Source organism: Phocoena sinus, chromosome 7, assembly GCF_008692025.1.
Source record: "Phocoena sinus isolate mPhoSin1 chromosome 7, mPhoSin1.pri, whole genome shotgun sequence".
Classification (NCBI taxonomy): domain Eukaryota; kingdom Metazoa; phylum Chordata; class Mammalia; order Artiodactyla; family Phocoenidae; genus Phocoena; species Phocoena sinus.
This window is the reverse complement of record NC_045769.1, coordinates 9409816-9437740: the sequence shown is the minus strand read 5'-3', so window position 1 is coordinate 9437740 and position 27925 is coordinate 9409816. Positions and strand designations below refer to the sequence as shown.

At 37.8% G+C, this 27925-nt stretch overlaps 1 protein-coding gene across 31 annotated transcripts in view; it reads right to left on the bottom strand.

The window, feature by feature from the left end:
• The window catches only part of TRIP12 (thyroid hormone receptor interactor 12), a 151993-nt gene that overhangs the window by 68492 nt on the left and 55576 nt on the right, over positions 1–27925 (bottom strand). For 16 of the 31 annotated variants that reach the window (XR_004350763.1, XM_032637828.1, XM_032637833.1 and 13 more), the window contains exons 3-6: positions 25548–25673; positions 23904–24706; positions 5953–6058; positions 3177–3313 (exon numbers count right to left, since the gene is read on the bottom strand). Coding sequence is in view for 30 of the 31 variants with exons in the window: in XM_032637828.1 (XP_032493719.1) it covers positions 3177–3313; positions 5953–6058; positions 23904–24706; positions 25548–25673 (1172 nt within the window). In the remaining variant the exon portion in view is untranslated. The remainder of the gene's footprint in view (positions 1–3176; positions 3314–5952; positions 6059–23903; positions 24707–25547; positions 25674–27925) is intronic. The other 15 variants (XM_032637846.1, XM_032637848.1, XM_032637844.1 and 12 more) reach the window with 4 other exon arrangements.

The following is a 27925-nucleotide window of genomic DNA, read 5'->3' as shown; positions in this document are numbered from 1 at the left end:
CAAAATTAGATCAACCAAACTAGCTTACTGTGAGCGGCTGTTTGTAAAGTCATGCAGGTAAGGAAATGTAACCCATTAATAGCAGTCAGCGAGAAAGTTGCTTCAATCAAGGCATCAAACCTTGGGCAACACACACAAAATCCATCCCAACACAAATATAAAAGCAAGGCTATCAAACAGAGAAAATCCAATGCCAGATTTTAAGAGGTGTCAATCTTTTTTTTTTGTTTAAACTGGTATCTCTCCCATCTAGTCTCAGCATATCTTCACAGCACCATGTAAGGCAGTTTCCAACACACAGTTAAAGCTGATAGAATTCACTTTTACTTGACAGGAACTGCTAAGGGTTTACCAAATACCTAAGTATAGGAGGCAACGGGAAGACATTTTTAGTGTCACGAAAACTTTTGAGCTAGGCCAGAAGAATGGTTGTTTGGAATATAATTACACCTTACATGGGCCTTGGCATCTGGTGATATGGTAGCAATCTAATTTTTAGTGGTACTAACCAAAAATAATGAGGGAGAGAAAAATTTACAAAACTGAGTTGCTTTCTTTTTACAATCTGACCCTGTTCATTTCTTGTGAAATTAAGATTCCCAGTGCCAAATGCAGGTGTCAGAACATTTTTCCTTACTTTGATTGATTTCTGGGTATGAAGAAGACTGCTTGATTCCCCACCTTAGTATTACTAAGATTTGCAAGACTTTATCAGCACTATAAAGGGATGCTCAGTTCTAATGAAGTCTAAAACTAAACCCTTCAGCTCTTGGGACAATGTGGGGAACACTTAACTTTCAACTTCAAGAGCTGACATTTCTTCTATAAAGAGCTAGAGGGGTTGCACTCCACATCACAGTAAACTTCAGAGTGACCCAAAGGGACACCATTATCAACAAACTTTCCTAAATGTCAACAACACTGGCAAAGTCAGGGTGATAGAAGCAAGTATTCCAAAGATGGAGCAATGCTTTAATATCTACATGTGAAAAAAGAAATACACTTATATCAACGAGGCCACTGAAATAAGTCAGGAAGAAATGATCTCTAAAAATAAAGAAACACTGAAAAATGAATACATACATAAGACTGAAGAGATTAATCTTTTTAAATTAGTAAAAACATTATTTCAAAATAAATGTTTCAGATGAAGTGAGTCTTATACCAACTGTACAAGAACTGTCTGAGAATGGACACTTGCCATAAGACGCTCTAAGTTACCACCATCAGTTTGTACTCTACACGAACTTAGAGGGTTTAATTTTTCTTTAAATTCCAGTTTTACATACTGAGAAACGAAAGCACATTACACTGAAGGACTTAATATAAAGCTAGTAATAAGTAATCTGCCTCCTTCCCCAGAAGCACTTTAGTGGGCTGGCAGAGGAACCCCTGTAGTACGTACAAGGGATCCAGCCTCCAAAAGGTAATAAAGTTAGTGCTGCTCTAACACCAGTGAACATGCACATGTATCTTTTACATAAACTCAGAAAGCACCTAGATCACAATGGGATTTCAAATATGGATGACAATGAAACACGGGCGAGCCTTTCGGAGGGCAATCGCGTGAACCTAATCCCTTGAAGCTTTTATCCTCTTTGGCAAATATACCAGGGAACAAAATTTTACACACCACCCCCTCATTCTGGCCTCCAATTACACCCCTATGAATTAAACAAACTCGAGTAACCACAGGGAAGCAGAACACCACAGCTGTTATAACTGTGCACTTCTCTTCTCTAAGACCTGGATTTGAGAGTCACACATCCTAGTTTGTAACCCTGGCAAGCTTAACCATTATGCATCTCAGTTGTTCTCATTTATAAAATGAGGATAACAGCACCTCACAGCTCAGCAGGTTGTTCTGAATATTAAATGAGAATATATGTAAAGTGCTCAATAGTGTGTCTGCAATGGAGTGTACGCTCTGTAAATGTTAGCTATTGTAATTACCGTAATGAGTCCACTTGAACAACACACTCAGCAGCTGGCTCTCAAAGTGTCATCCATATGGGAATTGCTCCACTTCCATATTCAGACTTGGAATAAACATTAAAACACTGGGAAGCATAGGCTGTGTGTCCTACAGAGCTGCAGTGAGTTGCATGTGCAATGCCGTGTATGTTTCCAAAAATCTACCATTTAACCCTTCAGAAAAACTATTCTGGGAAAAAGGCACCACCAGAAGAGATGCCGTAAGTTCGCCATGTAATCTATCATACAAAACCAGGAAAGACAAGTTGGTAAAGATGTTAAGCTGGACAGAAAGCTGAGACAGAAGGCACAGAACATGGACAGCAGTGGGCAAACCAGAACCTTCCTGGTAAATGAGGATATACCAACCATAGGCATTAAAGAAAACTGGCACCTATTCTGATACTAACAGTAATACATGAAAGAACTCTGTTCAAAAGTAAGAACATGCCTACGCCTAAAGCTACACATATCATCCAGATTTAAGGGCCTCAACTCAGACCCATATGTTCATAATGATGCTTATAATATTTTTGTATCTGTTCTTAGTGTTAGTGAGAAATGCTTATAACAAGCTACTGTTTAAACCCGTTAGCAACAATCAAGCCGTGGAGTGTCAGCTGCCTTCTGGCACTGGAAATGGGTACATACTTGGGGTGGGGCGGGGGGCCTAATTTTTGCTGGGCTAAGACATCTAGGAGAATAAAAATAAGAAACCCAGAACAGGAATACTAGTCTTAAAGCTGCTTAGATTCAAACTGAATACTTGTTATTTTTTAGGGACTACAACGTTCTAAATTAAAATTTAGACTTGTATGAAGCAATTTAAGCCACATCCTTACGTTTTTACTATGAATTTAAAGTTTTACAGTCAATCAGTAGGCAACTATTATATGTACTGATCAATATTTAAGAAGCTTAAACAGAAAGGGACTTACTGCTTCTTAAAAGGCCTCTGAATGTAATTAGTACAAATTTGGATTTGGAAAAAGATTAAACAGCAACAACAACAAATGAATACAACTAATCAAAACACCAAATCTATAAAGCGGAACAAAAGCGAACAAGTGTGATGGCTAACATCTTAAGATGTATCTGTCTCCTCTCTTCCATTATATTTGGTGTACCTAAAAAGTAAGCTATCTCCAAATAAATCTGGAAGATACATAAATGCTTTTTAGGCTTAAGAAGTGCCAATCTACCTGCCGCTCCTTGGGGAGTTTCGTCCGTCCGTGCAGCTGAAGAATTCACTGTCTCCTGGTTGCCTTCAGGGTCTGCCATCTTCTCCTGTCGACGAGCTTCAGCTGCTCCTCTTTTGCCCAGGCCAGAGCCTCGCCGACTACAACAGAAAAATACCATCATAGGCAGCACTCCCAGTGACCAGGAGCAATGCCCACACAGCACAAAGCTCCAATGCATGGAACACAGAGCTAGTTTCTTCTTTTTACATAAAAATTGTTGTAGAAAATCACTATGGGTAACAACCAAGACTTTGTATATTTAAAACTCATCCAAGCTATATCACATTGACAATACAAGCTTTTGTGTTGCTATGAGCTGTTGTCATCCTTACAAACAGAAGTGATTTTTAAACACTTCAACTACATGGAAAAGTGATTCCTTCTGCAGAGACAATTCAATTCATTTAAAATAGATCCCTAATTCCTGGGTAAATAGTGGACCACTATATGGACTTTCAGACTGATACTTGAAAATGGGGGCAGGACAGGGGGAGAGAAGAAGATGGGAAAAATTCCCATCACTTAAGTCCCGGATTACTTAAATCATCAAAAAATTACTATCCTAATAATGGACAATAGCTCTAGCCTTTAAAATAAAAGAAATGAGTATTTAATATTTATAAATAAATACAGATGACATCTGGGAAGACACTTGTTCTGACTGAGGCATAGTGTAAGATATGGAAAAAGGAATCATCAGTCATTTATCATGAAGCAGATTATATTTTATTGATGACTTTCTTTCTATTTTAATAGCGAAATCAGTAAGCAAATCAGGTAGAGAAAGAAGACTTCCAAAATTACAACAACTTAATTTTGTTTAAAGGCAGCTCCCCAAATAACCTCAGAAAGTGCAAAAATCTACTACTAAAGAAATGTTTTAGACTAAAGTAAACTACAGTGAAATTAGATGTTGCCCAGTAAAGAACAAGAAGGAACCAGGCATAAGTGACATGTAAATGAAAGCTCTGAATCACCAATGAGTTCTTGAAGAGTTTATTCTCTCAATTATTAAAACTCCTCCCTAAGCAGGGATTTACTTTGCCAACCTTTCATTCACAGGGGAAAAAAGCTCACTCCAAACCCCAATTACCAAGCTATAAATTAGTGGGATTCAAATTAAGTCATTTATTTAACATTTAATTTGTATCAACCATGTGACACACTCTGTGCTGAACATTTGGTTGCTGCCTTCAAGGTGTGTTAGTCTAAAGAGACCAAGCCGCAGCTGTGATCGACTACGAAAGCACTAAATTTAAGAGGAATCTCAACTAATTCAGAAAAGTTTGAGATGAAGAGCACTGCAGGCAGGTGGCTAGACAGCTTGTGTGTAGCACGTAAGTAACTTCTCGTTCATCAAGACAGTGGGCCCGAGGAGAAGGAGAGAATGCTGCAGAGAAAGATAGGACGCTAGATTACCTGACGCCACATACAGCTTAAAATTAATTTTCAACTACAGTGAATTTGGTTTATATCTAAGATTATAAACCTTGGGTAAACTGGATTCAAAGTTTGGCCCAAAACAGGACAAAAGCCCTAAAGAACTAAGAAATTTTCTCAGAGGTCCTCATAAAAGTACTGCCAAAAAACTTCAAAGGCAAACAGGTGTACTAACTCCAGATATTTCAGACAATCCTGACAGAACTAGGAAATAAGTGGAAGAGTAGAGATTAAAGTGGCAAGAGTCCATTTCTTATGACTTATTAGGTAACAAGTCATACTGTTTCCTTGTGTTACTACTGTACCCACGGCCAAGAGTATAAAGTCGATTACCTCAGAGAAGAACAAAAAGAAGTGCTTAAAGCCTTTCTACTGACCTAAGTTAGACTAGGGAAAAGGTAAACTAAAATCAGTCACCTGCATCACTGGTTTCTGGCACATTTAGTAGAGAGAACGAAGTACATATAAGAGCAAACTACATATAAAGGATGGAGAAGTCCCATACAGCTGTGATTACCAGCACAAGACCAAAACTGACCAAGCCTGAAAATCTGAGACGAAATTCCAACAAAAAGATTTTTAACTTTATCCTAAGGTTCTGAATCAGTTAATAATGTACATGAAATAATACACTGTATCATATGTGAAAGGTAGATCATTTTCTGAAAAGGGGCTCCAAAATAGCAACCAGGAGGAATGGGAACTGGAGATGTGAGAGAACACAAACCAAACCTACATTCTTCTGTGAGGAGAGGTACTGGAACACAAAATGAAAATTAAGTACATCTCTCCCCCTCACCCATTAAACTCAATAACTTGTGCCAACACTTTTAGAAACTAATTAGGCAATATTACAGCCATTACAATATTACAGGCATCCCTTCTGATCCATTCATCACACTACTGGGAAATTTAGCTACCTTTAAAAATAACCCAAATCTGCATAAAGATGCTCATTAGAGATTTCTTTGGCAGACTAGAACTCTGAAAGCAACCAGACTTTCAACTATTGGCAATAACTCTGTGCAAATAATGTAACAGCAGAGGAAAAGGTAGAAGACAAAGGTGTTGCCCATAAAAGGCATGATTAGAACTTAGCAAAAAAAAAGGTAAATAAATATTGGGGAAGAATTCACGAAAATATACAGCAATACTAGCTATATTAAAATAAATTTCTTTGCTCAACATTCAAGAGAAAATTTTAATAATTTTTAAAAACTTACAAAATTAAGGATTTTGCTGAAAGCTGAACACAGATAACGAGCTAATCATAAACTGGCAAAGCCCAGACTATTACCTGGCACTAGCACAGGAGCCCGTGGTCTTTTGGCGTGTGCTCCGCCTCAAACTGGGGAGCTCAGCAGGTGGGGATTCGCTGCGCTTCTTGGTAGATTTTCTTAAACCTATACATGTGAAATGCAAAAGTAAACATTTTAAAAGAGCAGTTACCTTAAATTAAAAATGACAATAATTCTTCAGGTCATCATCCGGTCAAAAATCCATGGTCTCTTCCACGGCCTCTCTAGCAGTCTCCAGGTTTACTTCCATAGTTTGATTTTACTGCACCTGCTCATACTGGGGAAGTTCATGTGGTGCTTGGCATTCCTGTTCAGGAGAAATCTTCTCACTCTGGCCTAACCCTGACGCAAGCTAACCAACACCATGAATGAAAGTCCCTCTCCTCTCAAACCATCCTCTTGAAAAGTTCCTATCACAACTCTACTCTTCCACTACTCTTCTCCACTAACTAAAGCCAAGAGATTTTTTTTTGTATATACTATGTATTTCAGGACTTTACTGTATTTCATTCAGCACTTTACTGCATTCTCTTTGCACTGTCCCATTTCACCTAGTTTATATGAGGCTCATCAATAAGGCCACGAGAGAACAAAATGTTTCCTTTCACCAACTCAATGGCAAGAAATATACATTTGAACCGAAGGTTATTCGAATGTCCAATTTACAGAATACTGTATAATTAGGGGGAGAAAGTCAATCAAGCACACTTTACATGTTATTCTGGAATCTAACTAAATACCTTTATAGGGATAACGGATTCTGAAAAGTTACAGCAACTGAGAAAAGTTTATTGCTAGTTCATGAACAATGGGGAAGCCATCAGAGCATCGTCTACTGCCCCCCGGCCCCCAAACAACACTGTTACTCTACACCATACATGACATGACAACACACTGGGTGGTGAGCTCTATCTAAACACAAACCCCCAGCAGTGAGAGGTCTCCAAAGTCAACAGAGCATACTTCCACTGGAACTTCTGGCATCATCTTAAATAGATGGTAACTTTCTCAGAGGCCAACTGTACAATAACAGTTCTCCAGATCATTTGTTTCTTCTCCAATTTTAATTTTTTTCCACTTTACTGCTTTAAAAAGTGTAAAGATAAGAAATTCCTTACTCTTGATTTTGTTAAAAACACCACTAAAGGTTCTGGGAAAGAGGGGGCAAAAAGGATTCTAGACATCTTCTTGACCTTTTAGACTCTTCATTTAAAAACTTCAGTTCATCCAATTTGCACTTAAACTATACATGATGAAAGTTGCTAGGTGAAAAGCAAGCCATTAAAAACTCTTTAAACACAAAGCAGAAAGTATAAGGACAAAAATCTATGTTCAGACAGGCATTACCATTTAGAAATCTAAACCAGACCTTTTGGGCCCTTCTCCCTCTACCTCCCACCCCAAAGAACTTCTGTGAAAGATTATCTAGACTCTTCAAACCAGCATAAAAGGATCAAAGAGTGAAACTTAAAGTGACAAAAGAAGACTGGCCTAAGCGTTTCTTAAATTTCAGTTTTATTTTAAGGTTGATTTTCTATATAGCTGTCACCAGAATTATTTGATGTGATCACAAAGCTGTATCTGACATCCTATATACTATTTTATCTTTGCCTAGCTGGATACACACCCCAGACACCTGAAAGATGGACATGGCATGTAGACGGATTATGGAGCTAGCTTAATATATTCAGCTAATAATGTCACTATTTTTTAATATTTAAAAAATTTAGAAATTTTATAATATTTCAGAAAATATTAAATTACACTTATCTATCTGAATTATGTGACTAAGTTGGACTAAAAAATGTACAATTTAGAGGGAAAAAGCCATCAGTGCACATTATATTAAAACTGCAAAAAAACATAAGGTACTTTCACTTATTAGGCACCTTAAAAACCTTTGTATTATTGTCACTAATATTACTTAGTTCATGTAATACTAAAGTATCTATAAATACCATGATACAGTAATAGAGACACTAATACAAATTTTTACATCTATTTAGTGACATTCAAAATAATATTCAACAATGTATTGTGGGCTACTGCTTTATTGCTAATCTGTGGTGACAGTATACTTTTTGACACTTTCACTACTCATGTCCTATTTTAGACTTTGGTGTTTAACTCTCTCTTAAACAACTTCATTCAAATGTAATTTCCGTATGATAAAATGTACTCATTTTAAGTGCACGGGGTTCAATGAGTTTGACAAACTTATTCACGCATATAACCAACACCACAATCAAGACATAGAACGTTTCCATCACTTTAAAAAGTTCCTTTATGGTCCTTGCAATTAATCCCCCCCTCACACTTCAAGTCCCTGGCAATCACTGGTCTTCTTTTCTGCTGCTATTGTCTACTTTGGAGTTTCATATAAATGGAATCACAGTGTCGTGGGGATGAACTCATGGTGTTGCACGTATTGGTCCATTCCTTTTGATTGCAAAGTGGTATTCCTTTGTGTGGATGTGCCACAATCTCTCTATCCATTCTTGGTGTTAGACTTTAAAAGAACTGTACTAAGTTACAGAGAAGTAGGGCAGAGAAAAACCAAAACAAGAGTGAACAGAAAGCTATTTATAACTGATATCACAAAATCATAATGTAAAACGACTCTCAGGCTAATTGACATTAACTCCATCCAGCCTGATAAAGTAAGAGAACCCCCAACATTTTGTTCTCTAAACTTCCTTAGAGGAGAACTACATAAATTCTTCCAAAAGTCTAAAACATGTTTAGAAGATAGAAAGGTCATAAATTCTGGGACAAAGGAAAGCTGAAGCACAAACTTCAGCTTGGTAGATAAAGCATTTCCTAGAAAACCAGGACAGCTTAACCTTCTTTTGGCCATTCGGCAAACTGACAATGCTAGCACATACTATCTTCACAATTTTATTTATTTATTCTTTAATATTTATTTATTTGGCTGCTCTGGGTCTTAGCTGTGGCATGTGGGATCTAGTTCCCTGACCAGGGATTGAACCCAGGCCCCCTGCATGGACAGCACGGAGTCTTAACCACTGGACCACCAGGGAAGTCCCTATTTCACAATTTTAGATCGGTTATGGAGATTTTCAAAAGCACTTTCAGATATAAAGTTGTAATAATTCTCATTTTTCAGACACAAAAATATTAACTGACTTGCTTACAAGTACATAACCCAAACAACTACACAATTCTAAGCTTATTTTAAAGCAGAACAGAGAGTACTACATCTTCAATATACTTGGCAAGGTGTTAAAATTTTGCTCTACTGGTTCGTTTAGAAAACTTTAAACTCTCTGCATAAAAATAGAGTATTTTTGTAGAACTGAAATGTTTCCTATCATTCTACTGGTCAAATATGGAGTATTTTAATAAATGGTGGGAACATGGAAAAGTGTAAACCTACAACCTACTGAAAACCGATTAAAACACCTGTGCATGGGAACACACATACCACAAACACATCTCCCTGTCCCAGGCTCTGTAATGCAGCAAAACTGCATTATCTTTTATTTTTATGATGCCACTTTGAGAAGCAACCAGAATATCACTGATCAAATTAATATATTCTTATCCACAAAGCCTTTATGTAATAAAGTTAGGTATAAATCTTGTATCAAAGCTCTTATTACAGTTGACCCTTGAACAATGCAGGGTCCACTTATACTCAGGTATTTTTCAGTAAACCGTAAATACTACAGTACTACACGGTCTGTGGCTGGTTGAATCCAAGGATGTGGAGGAACCATGGATAAGGACAGGCAGCTATTAGTTACATGCAGACTAACCCCTCATTGTTCAAGGATCAACTGTATTACCGGTATAAGAATATGTGCACTTGTACCTACAAATATATTCCTATAATCTTTATTCCTTTGGATAAAGGTGAAACTAGCAGTTAGTATTCTCTTAAAATTCCTAATTGATTTGTCTTCTACAATATAGGTATGTCTTACTCTTTTTCTTTTTTTTTTTTTTGAAAAAGTATTCCTAAGCAAAACTGATTTACACAAAGTCCAGGGCTTCAGCCTTAAAAAAAAAAAAAAGTCCTTTTTTTAAAGTGTGACATTTTTAAAGTGTGACATTTGAAATGTGAAATAATTAAACCTCTTATATATCCAACTGTAAGCTTGGATTTTTAAAAATATAACAACATTTTAAAAGAATCAACAAATTAAGGGCCTTGGACATTTTACTTTCTGGACCCTTACTAATGTAAAAATAGTTAAGATGTTCGTGGGTGCCTTCTACTTATGACTGATTTTTCTTTTCGACTTGAAATATTAAAACTATTTCTCATTACATTAACATCTCAGTACAAAAGTATTTCTCTTGGAAAAGGTACGGTTTTCACTCTTAACTGTGTCAAATTACTTTAAAAGTAGCAATAGACAACTGGGCAATACACATTCACTATCAGCTTTCATTCTATTTTTAATTCTCACATGATCTGTTACAGGTATGCTAATCTTTGACATGATATACACATATAATCGAACCTACTACACAGTTCTATAATGAAAATACAGCACTCCTCTCAATAATAAAATATTCTAGCAATGCAATAATTAAACTTCCCAATTTCCTGAAAGATTCCTTCTGCTGTACAAGAGTAAACATGAATGTCAATGTATTTCATAAGGTTGTTTGAAAATCAAGCAGAGGAGGAGCGGGAGACTGACCTAACATCTTTATTCAGTGAATAATGACTCCATTCAAATAAATGAACACTTTTATTCTGCAACTTATATAATCATTTTAAAGTGACAGTAAAAGATGATCAAACAGACATCTACTGTATATTATCTAGCAGCCCTTTTTCTGAGCACCTGCCTTTTTCTTTTAAAAATTCTTTGCAGAGCTATCTCCTAACCCTTCTCCATGTGGTACTGATGGAACTGTCATCCACAATACACTCCCACTATATGAGTGAGACTCAAACTGTTGTATTTTCATCATCTACAATTACAACTCCTCCACCACTATCCCCTCCCCCTCACCATACTAAATCATTTAAGGACAGGCATATGACCCGAGGATATAAGAGACTTTCGTATAGAAATATAAATGATTGGACAGTGTTTTGGGGAAAGAGGGGGAATGAGGGTGTCATAAGTCACAGACTTGGGACTGACAGGACCATCTTCATTTGAGCTCCTGGATCCAGCCAAGCCTGAAGCTAGACAATCTCTTGGCTTTACCAGTCATGTGAGTTGACTTCCATTTAATTTTAATTGAATATGCATCACATATAACCCCAAATCTTCTGATTATAAGTCATTACTGTATTATAATTTGTAGTCTAGAGTAGGTATGGACCAAATCCTGCTGGTAGCCTGTTTCTGTACAGCTCACTAGCTAAGAATGCTTTTTATATTTTTAGAGAGTTGTAATAAAATAAGAATATGTGACAAAGGCTGTATGTGGTCAGTAGACCCTAAAATATTTACTATATGGGTCTTTACAGAAAACGTTTATTGACCTGGACTTTCAGGAGAAATAGGAAGAAAAGTATAAGGACTTGCCTGAAGTTTAGGGGAAAAAAACAGTCCCTCACCAACCCCTCCCCGCCCCCCAAAAACCTCTCCAAAACAAAATCTCTTTGTTTGGAAAAAGAAAAACCAAAAACCAAACAAGATCTAAGCTAAACAATATTTTAGTAATAAAAAAAGTTTCAGGGCTTCCCTGGTGGCGCGGTGGTTGAGAATCTGCCTGCCGATGCAGGGGACACGGATTCGAGCCCTGGTCTGGGAAGATCCCACATGCCGCGGAGCAACTAGGCCCGTGAGCCACAACTACTGGGCCTGCGCTCTGCAACAAGAGAGGCCACGATAGTGAGAGGCCTGCACACCGCGATGAAGAGTAGCCCCCGCTTGCCACAACTGGAGAAAGCCCTCGCACAGAAACGGGGACCAACACAGCCAAAAATAAATAAATAAACAAACCAATGAACCGACATTTAAAAAAAAAAGTTTCAGTACTAATTTTTCTACAATATTACGTATCTTGATTTTTTTTTTTTTTTTTTACTTACAGTTTTTGGCATATTCCTATAGAGAGTAAATACATTCCATTTTAAAATGGAGTAGACAAACTGTTATGAATAAGGAACACAAGCTAATACCTTAAACAAGGGTAGATATCTAGAAAAATCACTACAATTCATTTACATTTATAGATATCAAAAGATGACTAGACTGATCTTTTAAACACAAATCCCCTATTTGTTTAATATTAAAAAGAGCAGACTTCCCTGGCGGCACAGTGGTTAACAATCCGCCTGTCAATGAAGGGGACATGGGTTCGAGCCCTGGTCCAGGAAGATCCCACATGCTGCGGAGCAACTAAGCCCATGCACCACAACTACTGACCCTGTGCTCTAAAGCTCGAGGGCCGCAACTACTGAGCCCGCGGGCCACAACAACTGAAGCCCGCATGCCTAGAGCCCATGATCTGCAATAAGAGAAGCCACCGCAATGAGAAGCCCGCGCACCGCAACGAAGACCTAATGCAGCCAAAAAGTAAATTAATTAATTTTTTAAAAAATGTTAAAAATAAAAAGTAAAAAGAGCCTTCAAGTAACTACTTTAAAGATCCATTTACATATAAAATCTGTTTCAATGGGTTTTCAGAACCACTCCTTTTTCCTTCATAAAAGAAAAAAAAGCACCAAATAACAGGACTATTACCACACATGAGGAGTTCAATTTAGAATCATGTAACTGGATTGCTTTGCTACAGGAAAAACTGGGCCCCATAAAGAGAATTAATTAATGATGGGTGTATTTTCAGTGGCTAACTCAATTCCTCCAGCCCCTGAAGAACCATGAGAACCTGGTGTATCTTGATATTGTTGTGCATCTATGTTCAAGTACATGCATCTCTATCAAAGGCTGCTTTTCTAAAATAAATTCACAAAATGAAAAGTAACCTATCATATAAAAGGGATCATAGATGTTTACTTTAAAATCAGTAACAATAAAAGTTGTGCAGATGACAGTGAGCTAAAATCCAAATGGAATTTCCTAAGCCAAATTTTTATTTCCTAGTAAATGCACAGCAATTTCGTTCATTGATTTGGCAATATGAATTAAAAACTTAGAAACGTGCAAATATATTCATCTAACCACTATAATAATGAGAAACTGGAAAAGAACTAAATGTCCAATAATAAGGAATGGTTAAATAAACATCAGTATGGTAATAAAAACTGCAGGAACACAGTGTTAGTTAATGAGGATGTGAACAAATGGGCATTTTTAAAATTTTTATTTATTTATTTATTTATGGCTGCATTGGGTCTTTGTTGCTGCGCACGGGCTTTCTCTACCTGCCGTGAGCAGGGGCTACTCTTCATTCCTGTGCACGGGCTTTAGGCGTGCAGGCTTCAGTAGTCGTGGCTCGCGGGCTCTAGAGCACAGGCTCAGTAGTTGTGGCGCACGGGCTTAGCTGCTCCGTGCCATGTGGGATCTTCCGGGACCAGGGCTCAAACCCATGTCCCCTGCATTGGCAGGTGGATTCTTAACCACTGTGCCACCAGGGAAGTCCCCAAATTGGCATGTTTACACTACTAGTGAGAATATAAATTCATATATTTCTAGGGGGAATTTAAAATATACATCAATATTTAAAAGAAACATAACCAATGTTAAGTTTCTTATCTTATATCCTACAAGAAAATAATGAATTACAAAGCTATAGTCAATTAAAAAATTTAGAAGAACAATGTAAATGCCTCTTAGTTGGCAATGGGCTAAGAGGTACATCCATATACAGTTATTAAAAAGACATGATTGGACTTCCCTGGTGGCGCAGTGGTTAAGAACCTGCCTGCAAATGCAGGGGACACGAGTTTGATCCCTGGTCCGGGAAGATTCCACATGCCGCAGAGCAACTAAGCCCGTGCGCCAGAACTACTGAGCCTGCACTCTAGAGCCCGTGAGCCACAACTACTGAGCCCGCATGCCACAACTACTGAAGCCCGTGCGCCTGGAGCCCGTGCTCCACAACATGAGAAGCCACTGCAATGAGAGGCCCGCGCACCGCAACGAAGAGTAGCCCCTGCTCCCTGCAACTAGAGAAAGCCCACGCACAGCAGTGAAGACCCCAACACAGCCATAAAAGAAAAAATGACATGATTTATAGCTTATTTTTTGAAAGGAAAAATGTCAGTTAAAATCATTTAGGCAGATAAAGCACTTTGGTTTCTTCATACCTAAAACATGGATACTAGATCATAATGAAATTTAATTTCTGTGATCATAATGAAATTTAATGTATGTCAACTGTCTAGTATGGAGCCTGGCTTATAATAGGCACTCAAAAAGCAACGCCTACTGTCATGCAGAGTGAGCTCCTACTTTTGAAAAAAATATGTGCATATACATAGAAAAGTGTCTGCCTCTGGGTAAAGACAAAAGAATGACCCACATGCATTCACTCTGTCCTCTAGTGAAACTCCACTAAAATAGCATTAAAAGAATCTGAGGCATAAATTCACAAGGATGGGAAGAATGGAAGAGACAACCATCACAACACGACACAATTTTAGAAGATGAAAAAGCAGTAATTCCAGTGCTAAATACACTGGGAAGACCAGAAGACTGAAGGTAGAAAACTGAGATAAATTACCAATTAGATTGACAATCAGAATCCCACAAAGGCTTAAGAATTGATGACACCAGGTACTTCTGGGACGACCTCAGAGTTTAAACTGAGGATTGCCTCCATAGGCTATTTATGAAGCAGTCAGATCCCCAGATTCCCTCCCCAACTTGTACAGCTGGGTAAATGTCCCTCTCCTGAGGCAGGTAAACATAAAACCTTTATTCCTTAGAAAGTACAAAATAAAGAAATCCTCCATTAAAGTACACAGTTGCAAATAGGTGCATCATACCAAAAATGAGAGGGGGGAGGATCAAATATATACAGACAAACTGGATGACATATGGCCTCTTTCCTAGGCCTCTCCTCCCATTTAGTCCCCAGAACTCTGGCAGTTAGGCTTTCACCTCCAGGCAGGAGTCTGAAAGAATCTTCCCTGTGGAATTTTACCAGCCAAAGAAGAAAGATCTGAAAATGATCATAGCCCAATTAGTTCATTAGATAGTGAATCTCAGTCAAGTCTCATCCATGTGCTCAGAGCTTGCAAGTTAGATTTTTGGTTCCCCTACTCTTGAGTATGAGGAGACACCCAGGAATTACCTTAATTTGAGGAAAGTTCCTAGTATGAAAGCCAAAACCAGAGTAAACACCCCCCCCCAAAAAAAATTACGTAAGAGGACTCTGCAAGAAAAGAAAACTCGCTCTTAATGGGGAGGGGGGGGAATATGCATCTATAATTAAAAACAATATTCAGGGCAGGACTATTCACAATATCCAAGACATGGAAGCAACCCAAGTGCCTGGCAATAAATGACTAGATTAAGAAGATGTGGTGTGTGTGTGTGTGTATAATTAATACACACACACACACACAATGGAATATTACTTAGCCATAAAAAATGAACTATTGCCATTTGCAGCAACATGGATGGACCTACAGAATATTATGCTTAGTGACATAAGTCAGATAGAGAAAGACAAATACAATATATCGCTTATATGCAGAACTAAAAAATAACACAAATAAATGTATATACAAAACAGAAACAGACTCAGAGACATAAAAAACAAACTTGTGGTTACAGTGGCAGTGGGGGGGGGGCAAATTACAGATTACAGGTATGAGATTGACAGATATAGACTACTACATATAAAATACATAAGCAACAAGGACTTACTGCATAGCACAGGGAATTATATCCAATACCTTGTAATAACCCATAAAGTAATATAACCTGCAAAAAAAAGGAATCACTATGCTGTACACCTGAAACTAACACAATATTGTAAATCAACTATACTTCAATTAAAGAAAGAAAAAGAGCAGGGGGAAGGAAACCTTTTTTTTTAAAAAAAAAAGGAAATGAGAACAAAATAACCTCTTGAAAAGAAAAACAAAGATAGCGAACATGAAATAAAAAATCAATACAAAGGTTGGAAGAAGCTGCAGAAATCTACCAGAAAGTAGAACAAAAAAGGAAAGCAAAAACAAAAAGATAAGACCAGAACCTTCCAAAAGGACAATTACCCAAAATAATAGGTGATCCAGAAAGAGAAAAGAAGCAAAGATCGGGTGACCAACTGTCCTGGTTTGCATGGGATTCTCGTAGTTTTAAGGCTAAAAGTTGGTCTTGGGGAACGCCCCAAATCCAAGGGAAACCAGGACTTCAGATCACCCTAACAAGGAATGAAACAAATGCACAGCTATGCCTATGTCACGACATTTCTAAATAACTGAGGCAAAGATCTGTAAGTTTCCAGAAAAACAGGTTATATATACAGATCAGGAATCAGAATGCTTGCAGTACTGAAATCTAAATAACATAATTCTTCAAAATTCTGATGGAGAATAATTTCCAACCCAGAACTGTATTTTCAATCAGTCTGTCAAATAAGTATCAAGGTTGTAGATTTTCACATTCAAAACCTGAAAAAACAAAAAACTTAAAAAAATCTCATATGTACTTTTTCTTAGAAAGCAAGTGGAAGACATGTTCACCAAAACAAAACAGTAAATCAAGAAAGAAGATGCAGGATCTAGAAGCAGGAAACTAAATAGAAGACTAAAGAAATACCTGAAGCTAAAAGCAATGTAACCAGGCATAAAAAGGGCAGCCATCCAGAGGCCTCGTTTCTTCAGGAAAATGAAACAAATCCATGTAGACAGCTTGAGAAAAGATTTAGACAATGCATAATGAGTTTGGAGTTGAGTGACGGAGTCAAAGAAAAGGAAAACAACAAAATAATTATTAAGCTCAGTAAAAAAAAAAAAAAAAAAAAAAAGTTGTAAGAAAAGAAAAGTTCCTACAGACTCAGTGTTAACTGAGCAACGATCATGACTGGAAAAATGTGAAGCATGTACAGTATGCGTTTGGTGGGTGAATAGGTGTGGTAAATCTCCCATATAGGCCACACAGTAGTGCTCTAAGTGAAAAACTTCAACAAATAGACATATGAGCACATACGTCTCACATTATAGATACGGAAGTAAATACCAAAATGACTGGCTATGCGGAAAGGCAATGTGGCAGGAAGCCTGCTATTTTTTAATAATAAATCTTATATCACTTGACTTTAAACTACACATTAAGTATTGATTAATATGAAGGAAAATTTTTAGCAGGATACACACAGGAAGAAAGAGACAGCCCTTAGGGATGGGATTAAGTTATTATTTTTTCTTCTTTGTACGTTTTAACATTTTCTGGATTTTTCATTTTTGATAACACTTTATAATCAGAAGTATCAAAATATTATAGAACACAGAGGCATGAGTAAGAAAAAGCAATTTTCATTTAACTGAAATATAAGTTTAGTAAAATGTAATTTGGCTGAATTAATTCTTACTCTGACCTGGTACGGTTGTTTAAAATTCACAGTATAAAACAAAGCCAAGCCGTAAAGAGGTCAATAATATTTGTTTCCATTTAATATTCCTTTTTAAAAAATCTGGCAACTCATTTTTGGTAAATTACTATTGGTAATATGTGGTTACAGATTAGTACTATAAAAGTTTTAAGTACTAAATTATTTTAACAGTTGCTTTATAATACAGAAAACTCTTAACACTCAATCCTTTTTCCTTTAAGCTCCTCACCCAATACATCACCAGGCTAAAAGATAATTCAATTTTTAAAAACTCAGCGGGTATGGCCCTCTAAGACCCAACTAGGTAAAACCAAGAGTTTACTTTTAAATTATTCTGTCCTGCTTGACTCATTCTTCTTTCCTCTCTCCGTGCTAGGGGCACAAAGTACCATGTCTCTTAGCAGAATTACCTTCCCAGAATTCGGCATCTGCCTGGTTCTTTTCTAGTTCTAATAATGGCTACAGGCTGCACGCAAGTCACAGAAGAGTATGAAACTCAAGCTGAAAATGAGCTGGTAACTACTGCTGACTATGTTATTAATAATGTGCACATGATGTCTACTTTAAATAATGGAAAGTGAACTGGACCTACAAATAGACATATCGAACTGGAAACATAACACCTTTAAATTTTTCTATAAATACATTCCATAATTAATCGCAGATTCTGATCACAAACTGTTTCTTACATGTCTATGCCATCCATCACCTTCTACCATTAAGACAGTACATACTCTGAAATAGTCAAATTACTTCAAAATTAGCCTAAAGAGAAGATAGATTAGCAGAATATTATAAGAATATTTTTAAATATTACATCAAAATATCACTGAATATTTTAAAAAATCATTTGTATCATTACACTGCCCCACTGGTTTTACATGCTACATAAATTTGTTAAGACTGTTTGCTAAGATTAAACAACGCAAAGCAAGAATAATTTCCAAATGCAGATTAAAAATTGTCATATAACACTATCCTTTCTGGGGTATTCTCAAAACCCAATTGGGCTTCCCTGGTGGCACAGTGGTTAAGAATCCGCCTGCCAATGCAGGGGGACATGGGTTTGAGCCCTGGTCCGGGAAGATCCCACATGCCGCGAACAACTAAGCCCATGCGCCACAACTACTGAGCCTGCGCTCTAGAGCCCGCGAGCCACAACTACTGAGCCCACGTGCCACAACTACTGAAGCCAGCGCACCTAGAGCACCTGCTCTGCAACAAGAGAAGTCACCACAATGAGAAGCCCATGCACCGCAATGAAGAGTAGCCCCTGCTCACTGCAACTAGAGAAAGCCTGCACGCAGCAACGAAGACCCAATGCAGCAAAAAATTTATAAACTTTTACCAACTGACACAAGGTGACCTTTGTCCCACAGCTATCTTGACCAGCTGCAGTTGGCAAGCCACAGTCTTCCGGTAGCCCACCACAAAGAGCTGTTTCTCTAGTTCTCCTGCCAGCCCTAGTTCCTCACCAGAAACTTGTTCAACAGATGCCAAATCAGCACACCAGGAAAGGTCTTCCTGCTTCAGTGACCCGATTAAATGTATCATTTCCCAAAGCGTGTTCCATGGACCACTGCTGTCTCCCAAGGTAACAGGTGGTCAAACAGATTTATAAAATAATGGGTTAAACAGAAGTGACCGTAAGAATTCTCACAGCTTTCAAATACTAAAGCATATCCTGAATCTCCTTGAGTGATATCTGACCATGGGGAAATGGGTTTTCACAAAGCATCATGTAAGTACTGTTATTCCTACAATTTGAAAAAAACTTCCTTTACCAGGAAGTTTTACTGACCAATCGTATCTTAGAATGAGCCTATACCTGAGGAGACATATCACCTTCTAATTAACAGGTTCACTGAGTCCTAAAAGTTGAAGAAAACAACCTACCCAATTTGGAATGCTTTCTATCTCACAAAATGTCCACTCCATTTTTTAGTTAACTGACATATTTTTTTACCCAGAGTTGCTAACCCACTGAATGGACTGTAACCACTGAATCTAATTCTGCCCCCAGATTAAGGTTAAATTAAAAAAAAAAATCAAACTAATTCCTAATGCATACAAAAGCTCTTCAAATCTATCGCAACAGTTCTCAATTCACATTTTATGTTTATATGGTATTTTAATTTTACAAAGTTGTTTTCACATACATTCTTTCATTTATGCTTCACAAGAATGAATATTATCATTCTGCAGAGATCAGGGATTAGGTTGCTATCATAATTGTAGTTCAATGATTTGCCCAACCCCACAAAACTACCAGAAGACAACAGAACTTTAAATCAGGCTCTTCCAAATCTAAAGACAGTACGTTAAACTGATCAATAGCTAGGATTTATATCAATCCTTCATCTTCAAATTGATGCTCCTGAATGCTCTGTCCTAAGATACTCAATTTCAGCTGTGCACCCTAAATTTCGCGGTGCATCCTATGTACTATCGGCGCTGTGCTCAGGCTCCTCACATATTCATTCCTCAAATAGCTACTGTGCCCATTTTACAACGAAAAGGTTGCCAACTTTCTCGTAGTCACCAGCTGATAAAATGGCAGAACTAGGATTCAAATCTAGGATTTTTAGCTCTAAATTAAGAGCTCTCTCTCCCCAAAATACCATTACTTGAAGCCCAGGGATTCCTCTAAGATACTTCATTTTGCCTCTATATTCTTAAATAAAATTACCAAGTACTGCCAATCCTCTTGCAGTACTCCTCCTTACATAAACTCTTTCCTAAAGTGACCTATTTAATCATACCTAAAATTCACCCTGCCCTGTGTGACTCCAGGAAGCCTGCCTGGATTTAGCTCACCCAATCTACTCAATCCTCTGCACCCTATTCTCACAACTAATTTCTGGAATCACATGGCCTGGGTTTGACTCTTGGCTCTGTCACTTCTTAGTTCTGTGACCTTGGACAGGTAACCTGACCTCAATGACCCTGAGTTTCTTTACCTGTAAGAAGTGAATAACAGTACCTGCCACACAGGGCTGATGAGGAGTAAATGAGATGATCCATGTCAACTATTTACAAGTTGTCAGGCACTTGTAAGCACTTTAAGTATTTGCTATTATTTTGTTTTGAAATGTTTTTCACTTATTTGTATAAAGAAGCAAACACACAGTTAATGGTATAATATGAACCCCTGGGTTCACACAGTATTCACCCCTAAAGATGAATCAATACCAGTAAAGAAGGATCAAATAAAAGTTCATCTCCTCTGGGGTCTTAACATCTCTTAATGACCCAAATAGACTGCAACAATAAAACACAAACAACTAACATGGATGAAAAATAAGTGACATAGCAAAGAAAACAAAGGCTTCAAAGTCACACATACCCACCCCATCTTCAAATCCTAACTGTCACTTATGAGATATGTTACTCTGGCAAGTTATTTCACCTCCTTGGAATAAATTTCCTTAATAACTATCATCAAGCACCAATTTTTTGGAAAAGTAAATGTTACTGCCTATGTAAAATACGTGGCACTTTTAGATGTGAAACAAATGCTGGTTCCCTTCTCTTGCTTCAACAGCTTAGGCTACAATTAGAGCTTAGAACTAGGGTAGAGGCAATGAAAATGGGAAAGTGATATTAGTGACCACAGAACGCACAGATTTTGTGAAAGCAGGAAAAGCAACTATGAAGTGAGCATATCTGCACTGGTTTTATTACGGCACAGGGGCAGCATCAAAACCCTCAGGGGCTTCCTGTTTGAGAGCAACCTCACAACCAAGAAAACCCCGCTGATCGGCCACTGGTAGGGTCAGGTTTTCTTTTAAAGACTGCACTAACTGACATGTACAAAAAGAAAGCTGGTCTCTGAGAAGAGTTAAGGACACAACACTCGAGAACAATCTGCTCAGGGCTTCCCTGGTGGCACAGTGGTTAACAGTTTGCCTGCCAATGCAGGGGACACGGGTTCAAGCCTTGGTCCGGGAAGATCCCACATGCTGCAGAGCAACTAAGTCCGTGTGCCACAACTACTGAACCTGCGCTCTAGAGCCCGCAAGCCACAACTACTGAGCCCGTGTGCCACAACTACTGAAGCCCGTGTGCCTAGAGCCCGTGCTCCACAAATAAGAGAGGCCACCGCGATGAGAAGCCTGCACACCACAACGAAGAGTAGCTCCCACTCACCGCAACTAGAGAAAGCCCGTGCACAGCAACAAAGACCCAATGCAGCCAAAAATAAGTAAATAAGATACATAAATTAAAAAAAAAAGAGCAATCTGCTCTCACCTGTGCCAGGACCCTCCTAGAAATAAGAATTGAAAGAGATGAGCTCTTCAAATGAGGTAGGCTGGAAGGGTTAGAGTGAATCCCTTGGACCATGCTGTAAACTCAACCTGGGCCACTGACTGTGGATATCACACAGCTACTACACACAATGGAGACACACAAGCACGCAAATACAGATGCACTTAAAAGTAGACAGAGGAAGAGGTATAAAAGCAGAGATAAATAACTCCAACTGTCAAGAAAACCTTGTCTGAACCGATGGACAAACGGCTGTGTCCCTTTTTACCCAACCTTTTACTTCCTTTTGACTTCGGGATACCAATCTTCATCTTCATCCGATATTTATATTCACATTCAAAAGATTTTATACAGATATACTGCATATTTAAAATAACAAATAGAACAAATTCTATAATTTAAGAGAAAGAGATGTTACCTTCACAATCACCCTATGATACAGGTTAAACAAAATTTTACAATAATGTCTACTAGTATTCTTGTCAAAATGTTGCTAATATTGAATCAACTGAAAATAGTTTATAGATTGTAGAATTAAACTAAACAGAGCTAACAGCTCTGATTCAACACTAGGTTAGGCTGGTTCAGTATTAAACTTTCACAAGAATACTAGTAGACACTATATAAAGTCTTCCGAAGACCAAAAAACATTCTAGCCCTATCAAAATGTGGACCTGAAATTTTCTTTGTGGGCTCAAAAGGAGAAAAGATGGTCAAAAACAAGCTTCTTGGTTAAGTATTACAAAAATTAAATGCTCTGAAAACCATAGGAAGTGCTGTTTTGTTCTCTGTTATGTGCATCATTTAGATTTCTCAAAATAGAAAAAAAATGCACTTCATCATTACAGTAGTCATGTAATTGAAGAGGGTCACCACGATTTTTTATCAGTTCTAATGAAGTTAACGTTTGGCTTCCTGAAGAAGTCTTTTTTGGAAAAAAGAGGGAGAAAAGTGCCTCAGGATGCCTTATCTACTGTTTGTTTCTTTGCTTGAATGTATTATTCTCAAACATTAGTTCTTTCTGCTCCACTATACGCTTCAAGAAGGCAATTTCTTTCCCATTTACCTAGGACCCAGAGCCCAGCGCAATGAACGTAAGAGGTATTCATCTTTAGTCTAAGCTCCTTAAAGGCCATAAAATATTACATGTGAATAAAGTTTAATTAATACTAGGGTACATTTATTCTAATAACTTAGCTCAGGATTTCCACACATCAAGAATGTGTGGAACAGTGGTCTCACACACAGTGTTAGAATCCCTGGTGCCAAAGTGGTTAAGAAAGCACCTGCCAATGCAGGGGACACGTGTCTGAGCCCTGGTCTGGGAAGATCCCACATGCCACGGAGCAACTACGCCCGTGCGCCACAATTACTGAGCCTGCGCTCTAGAGCCAGCGAACCACAACTACTGAGCCCACGTGCTACAACTACTGAAGCCTGCGCGCCTAGAGCTTGTATTCCGTAACGAGAAGCCACTGCAATGAGAAACCTGCGCACCGCAATGAAGAGTAGCTCCCGCTCGCTGCAACTAGAGAAAACCCGCGCAGAGCAATGAAGAGACCCAAAGCAGCCCTAAATAAATAAATAAATAAATTTATTTAAAAAAACAAAAAATGTACAATACCAAAAAAGAGTATTTGAACTCCAACTGTGGTCATGACCAACTCATAACTAGAACAGTTTTGTTTCTGGTTATAGGAGAAAAACCAACTTGCTGTCCTACTCTGACATTAGAAAATAAGTGGCGGGCTTTCCTGGTGGCGCAGTGGTTGAGAGTCCACCTGCCGATGCAGGGGGACGCGGGTTCGTGCCCCTGTCTGGGAAGATCCCACATACTGCGGAGCGGCTGGCCCCGTGAGCCATGGGCTGCTGAGCCTGCGCTCCGCAACAGGAAAGGCCGCAACACTGAGAGGCCCGCGTACCAAAAAAAAAAAAAAAAAAAAGAAAAAAGAAAAGAAAAGAAAAGAAGTAGCAAATGCTGCAAAGATAAAGATACTAAAACATGACAATTTAGTAATAAGGCGGGAGCATTCCTTATCCATCTCCATAAAACTAAATGTGGTGTATCAATTATTATACACTCTGTGTACAGATACAGGTACAGTAATCAATCTAAAACTGCCTCAGACTGACTACCTTGAAAACCTGATCCCTCTTGACAAACCCAGAGAAATTTTCTTTAATTAAAAAAAAACAAAAATCTTTCGAGTAAACTTACTTGCTAATTTGGCCTGTAATCCAGAAGGTCCAGGTTTTGATGTCTCTGACTTAGAAGACCCTGGAAGAGACAGTTTTGTTTTAGGAAGGCTAACTTTAGGGCTGAAACGAGCAGCCCAATCAAATTTTGAAGAGCCACCAGTTTTACTCTGTTCCTTTTCCCTGCTACTTCTTCTTGGACTGGGACTGGATGCTGAACGGGAACGTCTGGCCTTGTTCTGGTCTTTTCCTTGTTTCACCCTGGCACCTGGTGGAACAGTAGAGGAGGCCGAGGCTACAGCAGAAGATGAGGAGGAAGTAGAGGCAGCAGAAGAAGAATCGGTGATGGTGCTACACCCAGCTTTGGCTGAGGCGGCCGATTTTGAAGCCAGCTTGGTAGGTTTTGCAGATCTCTCTTCGGCACCAGTTGCTTCCGACACAGAACCACTCTTTATACAAGAACTCTCTGTCCTCTTTCTTTTCTGACTCCGTGAACTAGCAGTGGCCCCACTCTTCCTGGTATGAGCCTTGCTTGTTGATGGAGACTGTGCAGATTTCAGTTGTTGCTCCTGGTCTATATGTCTCTTCTTTGACTTACTGTGTGGCTTACTTGTTTCTGAGGGAGATTCAGTATGCTGAAGTGCTCTGGGTTTCTTTGCAGAGTTAGGAGAACTGGTCCTGTTGTAGTCTGGACTAGCACTGCGTTTCACTCCTCGAGAACTGTCTTTCTTAGGCACCTGCCCCGTTTTCTGCCTTTCTGAAGTATTGGCTCTGTCTGGATCCTCTGGTTGTGGGACTATGACAGCAGATGATGAACTGCAGCTTCTAAGAGGTTAGATAAAACAAGAGTTAATATCAGCCTGCCATCGTTAAACCTGTCGTATAATACTTATTTATTAACTTCTCAAATCTGTGGAAGTAAGATTTTTTTAAGTGAAAAAAATTTCCTGGTAAGTCCAGTAACTAAATAAACATAGGCTCGCAAACGGTTCAAAATTGAGGGATAAAAAAGGGGTGGGGGTGGGGGGAGAGTGACACTTTGGATGGTAAAATATTAGAAGATCAGGCTAATTCTTTAGCCCAAAGATTACTGACACTAACTCCCCTAATCATAAAACAAGAATTAGGATTACAAGAAAAAGAATGCTTACTTAGTAGTTCAGAACCAGTTGAAACTAGAATACCGATACTCTATTTACAAACACAACTTCTTTGTCAAAGCTTAAAATAAATAAGCATTAACATATACACTTTCAAATTGAAGATTAGAAAGTTTTATATTGTAGTATCAAATATTTACAGTCACATTCCTTTCCAAAGACTCCTATCAATTAGATCTTAAGACATCACTGATCTGTGGCTCTGACAATAAAAAAACTAAGAAATACTGGATTTAAAATGGCATTTCAGATGCCTATAATGGTTTGTTAGGCCAAAGGAGAAACTCGCAGCTCTCTAATCAAGGAGGATAAAGCACTATCTGGGGTATGTTGCACTGACATCACTGCAGAGGTGATTCACTATTAATCCTAAAAGTTATACCCGGATAATAATGAAAACATGTATCGTAACATTTTGGCATAACCTGGTACGTTTTAATATTATGCAATGATTCAAATGCAAATAATTCTGCCTTGAAAAATGTATAAGCAATGTGAAGATTTACCTTTTAGAAAGGTGTCCCCTTGACAGTTCAGAAGTAGTATTAGACTGCACTTTGGGTGCCTTAGAATTAGATTTTCTACTCTCAGGAGGGCTATATCCCTTATGTTTTGCCTGCCCTAAATGTGACCTGTCAGCAGAAAACCAAAACAGAAATCTATCAGGAAAATGAGATGCAAATACAACACTGAAAGTGAAATCTTTTTTCATTAAAAAAAAAAAAAGCTTCCCAATTCTTCATTATTGACTCTACCCTTTCCCCAAATATTTCTATAATTAAATTATTATTCCATCAAATAATCTGGCCAAAGAAATTACCTTTTAGAACCAACCCTCTCAATACCCAAGAGTTAAGATTTTTTTATAACCAGCTGAAGTACACCAAAAAACCAAGTCCCAGATAAAAAGGTAAAGAATTTACCACAAAATATTCCAAACACATTCAAAACAATTGCACCATTGATACATGGTTGGGTTATATTTATAATAAATCAAATCCTTATGCCAACATTGTTTTAAGAGCAAGTTTGAGGGACATGAAGAAACTGTTTTCAGTTGTTAGATGTTTAACCTCTGGCAAAGGTCACATGAGATTTACACAAGCAAAAGGAAGCACGCACGAACATATACCCAGAAAAGTTGGTGCTCCAGAGGTGAGATATTAACGGAACAGATGCAATTTATGTAATTAATGGCCAACATCCATCCTTCATGTAAGTAACATAAAAGAGCATATTCTAATGAGAATAATAAAGTTCCATTAATGCCAAAGCTGTTTACTTTGTTAAAAAAAAACTTTTAAAGGCCTTCAGTCTGAAATGATCTCAAAGGAATTCAGAAATGAGTCACTGAACGCCTTACACGATAACTCTAACTGAACATATAAGGATGCCGTACAGTTCTTAACATATCATACGTGTTCCACCATCTCTTCAAAAAGATGATCTAAGGTTTCTGGTCTCAGTATCTTTATTGTTTTCTTTCATTATTGCAGAAGAACTCAACACTGGATTCTTGAAAGAAGATATGGCATTAGCTTCTCAATGAAAGTGAATATTTCTTGGGTCCGTACTATCATTTTCATTTTTAAGGTTTTAATCCAAAGAAGAATAGTACTTTCTAAACATTTAACTAGATCAACTACTAAAAAACTATAGCAACCTATAGTCTTTTGTGTGTCGTAGTCTTTGCTTTAGTAATGATTCTTCCCCCCACGGTATATGTTATATTTTCTCTGGGTGTATCCAAGCTGAACCTTATAAGAGTTTTATATACTATGATTTAGTTTTTATTTTTCCTAGATATTCTTACATTGGCAGACCGAAATTTTGCTTTATCCCATGAGTTTCTTGTGAGAGATTTAGTTTCTAGGACTTGCTTTTGTTTTTGTTACATTTCTAGTAACAGATATGAGAGTTCTACTTTTTTTTTTAAAAAGGAATAAGATTGAGTCAATTTGCAAATCATTTCATAGTTATTTTTTAAAAAGGGAGGTAAAATGTTGTTTTCAGGTATACAATTTAATATCCACGGAATAATATTTATAAATTACATCATTCAGGTTCTCTACATTCTTATTTTTGTAAAGTTTGCCACAGATTAATCTTTTAATTGAATCAATTTCTACTTCACTTCATAATAAAATTTAAAATATTCGTTGCTGTATTCCTTGAAAATTTAAAAATCATATTAAAAGAAAACCTTATCCATTCAAAGCTAGACAACTTTGTGATAACGTTCAAGTAGTTAAGTAGTTAAATGTCAACCCTTTAAAAATAAAAACAACAGAAAAACAAAAAAAAACACCATAACATATTCCTAAGTAAGTCTCTTTGTCGACAGAAATTGACCAACACTAACCTAATGCTGATCCCACTGCAGAGGCAGCACTCCTCCTCTTCTCGACCAAATAAATTGTCCTCTGGTTTTAAAATACATCTAACTTTATAGCCACCCAAACCCACTCCTGCATTTTTCATGTCCTTACTAACACTTTCAAGGAACTTAAGAATTTAGCAGGTAAAGTCTCAATATGTATGAAAGGGGGAGGGGAGGGGAGGAAAAAGAACAGAAAAAAAACAGTATCCAATCATCTGAGAAAGTGAGGCTCACAAAACTGGCTTAAATCCCACACTTATCTAATTCTACCTTTCCTAAAATTATTTTTAAGTGTGATATTCTGAGGCCTTGCCTAAAAATTGTTTTAAATATTATGAAACACTGACCATTTATGTCCTTCTGACTATTGTTTAGCATGATCTTAATATTGATACATTTTCTGTAGAGGGTAGTAAAATACTTCCAGCTTTCTGGGAGGTACTATGTGTCACAAAAGCAGGTATAAACAACACAAACAAATGGGCATGGCTATGTTCCAACCAA